The sequence below is a fragment of the Limulus polyphemus genome, unplaced genomic scaffold (assembly GCF_000517525.1).
Source record: "Limulus polyphemus unplaced genomic scaffold, Limulus_polyphemus-2.1.2 Scaffold390, whole genome shotgun sequence".
Classification (NCBI taxonomy): domain Eukaryota; kingdom Metazoa; phylum Arthropoda; class Merostomata; order Xiphosura; family Limulidae; genus Limulus; species Limulus polyphemus.
This window is the reverse complement of record NW_013666000.1, coordinates 50,167-54,305: the sequence shown is the minus strand read 5'-3', so window position 1 is coordinate 54,305 and position 4,139 is coordinate 50,167. Positions and strand designations below refer to the sequence as shown.

General features: G+C 32.4%; 1 protein-coding gene across 9 annotated transcripts in view; it reads right to left on the bottom strand.

The window, feature by feature from the left end:
- Positions 1-537: 537 nt before the first annotated feature.
- LOC106457906 (orcokinin peptides type A-like) overlaps positions 538-4,139 on the bottom strand; it is a 31,938-nt gene continuing 28,336 nt past the window's right edge. For 8 of the 9 annotated variants that reach the window (XR_002610271.1, XR_002610269.1, XR_002610272.1 and 5 more), the window contains one exon: positions 538-1,605. Coding sequence is in view for 1 of the 9 variants with exons in the window: in XM_022383977.1 (XP_022239685.1) it covers positions 1,333-1,605; positions 3,436-3,516 (354 nt within the window). In the remaining 8 variants the exon portion in view is untranslated. Of the gene's footprint in view, positions 1,606-3,435; positions 3,742-4,139 lie in introns of those variants that run through there. The other variant, XM_022383977.1, reaches the window with a different exon arrangement.

Here is a 4,139-nt window from a genome sequence, read left to right as displayed (position 1 = left end):
CAATGTAAGGATTTTATGAACACGTTTTTTAAAAAGCTTATTACTTCCCATTTTCAAGTTTCAGAAGAACACTCAGTCAGGGTTAGCTGTTGTTAACTGTCGGAAAAACAAAATGGCTAATTTGAGTTCGAAAGTAGCTCAAGCTCTTTGCCACAGTACATTGTTTATACTGTTTGTTTTTACATATCTTTGGGGCCAGGTGTGGATTCACAGTTCGAGCACGCCAAGGCCACTCTAGACATAAAGGTATTTGTAGTCGAAGGTACGCTATAAAAGTGACGGTCAAAACTTACTATTCGGTTATCCGAGAGTTGGCGGTGAGTACAGTTGATCATTTGTCTTACCTCAAGCCTCTCAGTTTAAAATTAGGTGTGGCTTTTCGCGAAATTTTGAAACAAACAAGTACAACTTGTATTTGCGGATTGATGCCAACTTTAATTGTTGGCTGTTGCTACGTGACCAAGTATGAAAACCCAAATGACTATAACTATATATACATACAAAAAACACACACACACACACAGTTATAAATCTGTTCCAACAATATTTAATGACGATTAGCTAAGGGTTTTAATATTGAATATTTAGAAGAATTGGTATTATTTCATACATGACATGATGGGTTTACAAGAACAATTTTCTTTACAATACATATACGATAACAAGATTCAAAAAATATTTTAAAGGGAAAATGAAGAGAATCCGTTTAAACAGGTAAGAAAAATGAAAATTGTTACCATTACGGTATAAGAAAAACAAACAAACTTAATTACTTTTAAACGATAAATTCGAAATTCTAACTTGCCTGTTAAGAGACTGATTTTATTACATTTAGTTTCTCTGAATGGTGTAGCTAATCCATGTCCTTACATGGAAATATATGACAGTAAATTTTCCCAGGTTGTGCAAACATTAATCCAACACAGATGTATAGAATATAAAGAGTATCAATTCAAAGCTTCAGTTGCCACATATAAATATTCAGAATGTGCGTGAATAGGCTTCAATCTGAAATTATTTTACACTAAAATAAAATCCCAAGTGAGGTTGGGAATAGTATAAATGTTTTACGAATTAAAATTTTAGTTCTTTGATTTAATCACAAATAAACACATTCGTTAAGTACTGTTATGTTTTCATCAAACAAAAAGAAGTATGCACATATAATGAAAATATATTATAAAATTATGTAATATAATAATCAATACATTATCTTTTTGTGTGATTATTTAAACTTCATCGTGTCGTGATCTGCAATATTTATGACCTGCTGTTTAAGTGAACAAAACAGGTGTTTTTACATCAGACAACATTTAGTACAAGCACAATCTATTATTCGCGCTTTTGGAAACCATTAAATGCAGCCATGTCAATTTTGTGGAAGGGTCGTTTCTTAAGACCTCCAAAAGCAGCTCTATCAATTTCGTCGAAGGTTCTCTTCTTGTACAGCCCTTCATTCTTTGCCTTGTTAATCAAGTATCGTCTGGGCCACTGTTGCCCTATAGTGAAAAAAGAATCCGCATTTCCTACTGTTGGAAGGTCGTCATACTCTTCAAACACCCGATTCAGTCTTCCAAAATGTCTCGGAATGGGCTCAATATTATTCTAAAATCAATAAAAACAACATTCTGTAATTGATTACAATAATGTTCCGATATTTGGTGTAAAATAGGGCTGTCCAACTGCAAAGAAGATGGTCGATTGCTAGTTAGCAATCACCACCGTGCGTTTATAGCTACGTAATAAATAACTAGGAGTAACATACGAATAATACTTTGCCTTTTAAGATAGTGATAGTTGACAAGCCGTACTAACCCGAGTTCTATGATGCTAGTGAAAGAACATCAAGTAAATCAAATGTATTGGAACACACCATAGGTGAATGTGACGTAGTCATCCATTCAAATTATCATAAAATCTAAGCCAAGACCAATGATGAACAAAGTCTCTGTATGAAAGATCTGAACTTAATCAGGCTAGTTCATCTTGTAAAATCAAAGAAAATGGCTGTCTCTTGTTATTATTATTTGAATACTTTGCCTCTTCATAATGTGTAATAAGCGATTTGTACTTTATTTTATAATATTAAGTTTTAGCTAAGGGAACCTTCCTATAATTGAGGACAGCATGAAACCTTGTCAGGAGCAAGTTGAAAAGACATGATGTAAGGGTTTATTTTGAGACAAAAATTGTCACGAGTTTTAATACTGCCTCCTTTTTTAAAGAGATTAATAAAATAGCTTGGCATGGGGTTATAAGTGAAATGCAAAAATATGTTAGTTTACATAAAATTAAAAAACTGTAAATTGGGAAAGGGATTTAAACTTCGGTCGTTCAACAATATGCTTTTTTCAATAAGGTTAGTTAAATACAGTATCTGAACGCACAAAATTTCTTGTTTTCAATCCATGCTTTCTGAAAGAAATGAAATTATTTTGATGTGCTTGTATTTCTTCTCTTTCTTTTTAATTGCGAAATGAACTAAAAAGTTAAAATTACATTTAGCACATTGTCTTTTTGAGTTCGAGAAAATAAACAATGTTTGCATATTCAGCTCCAGATCTCGTTAACTTTAATGTTACATTTCCTTTATTCTTACACAGCTTCATTACGTTATGTCACTCTAGCTTACATATTGTTTCAAACTTAAAAACGAGACTTTTTAACAAAATTAATACAACCCATAAGATAGTGAACATGAAATAATTTGTATTTTTAATTTTACTTAACTTCTGTACAATCTATGTTATCAGTTAATCTATATAGTTTTGATTGATTATTGATATATACGATTTTCCTTATAGCAAAAAGAGCCTGACTACGAAATTATGTCTTAAAATGTATTAACTCTGTCATTGTATTTTAATCAGAAATATTTGGGTTTGTTTGTTGTTAAGCGCAAAGCTACACAATGTGTTGTCTGTGCTTTGCCCACCGCGAGTATAGAAACTAGGATTTTAGTGTTATAAGTCCCCTTGTCTAACCGCTCAGCCACCAGGGAGCAGAAATATTTGGGGACGTTGATATGATTTAAAGCCATAGAAATTTGAAAACGTTCTATATATCTAATAAAGCAACTATATATGTTTGAGAGTTTAGGATTGCTAGCCCTCATTTATAATTCAATCAACAGTATTACGTTGTTATCCACTGTTAGTCTTGATGTTTCGTTAATTACCTTTTCTTGTAATACAGGAGAAGATAGGACAACAATGGCAAGGCTTACCGGACATATTAGAAACTTTCACAATAAGTGATTGTTTACTTTAACTTGATGATAATAGTAGTAGCAACTACAGCCAGAAAGAAAAACTACACAGATAGATAAACCAGATTTACAATCATAAGAGTCGTTTCTTTAGTTGAGTGCTAATTAAAAGTCTGATATATATATGATAAGAAAATAACATTTTACTTATCTTCTACGTGGTTTACCTGAATTAAGCCCTGTCCATTCACATTCGGGATAACTACTACGAGAAATATAAATGATAACACTACCACCTTACTCATCATGTAGGTAGTTTATAAGTATGGTTTTCAGGTCTCAGCAAATCTGTCTTTTCTTCACTCGTATATATACATAACGTTTGTATGTGTCAGCGAGTGTGCGTATCAGGGACGTGCACCTTCACAATGAACTATGAGAATACAAAATAACCAGCCAATGGCAGATCGTCAGTTTAATGGTTTGTAGCCAATCGCTACTGAACTTGCATTAAATGCTAAGGCCAAATTGTTACTCCTAGGAGTTTTTCACACTTCCTATGGCACAGATAGCCTAGTTGTTTTGCGCCATAATAACGCCAAACAATCAACCAACAAGTTTTCAAACCAAATTAAATGTTTATCCTACTAATTTTGGTGATCCCAGTATACACAATTCTTTAGATTGTAAAAGTAGTGAGTAAAAACGTAAACTTATAATAAGAAGAGATGGTGCAATGTTTTCGAATTTGTTCGATGCAAATAACACAGACCTGCGAATATAAACTTCATAAAGGTTGTTTTGGTTTTAATAACGAACTTTCCATAATTCAGCTACACAGATTTCGAAAATAATATTAATTTTTTTCTATCACGTAAGGATTTTTTTTTACAAATCGGGATAAAGAAAAAACTCTTACTTAGATCAAATT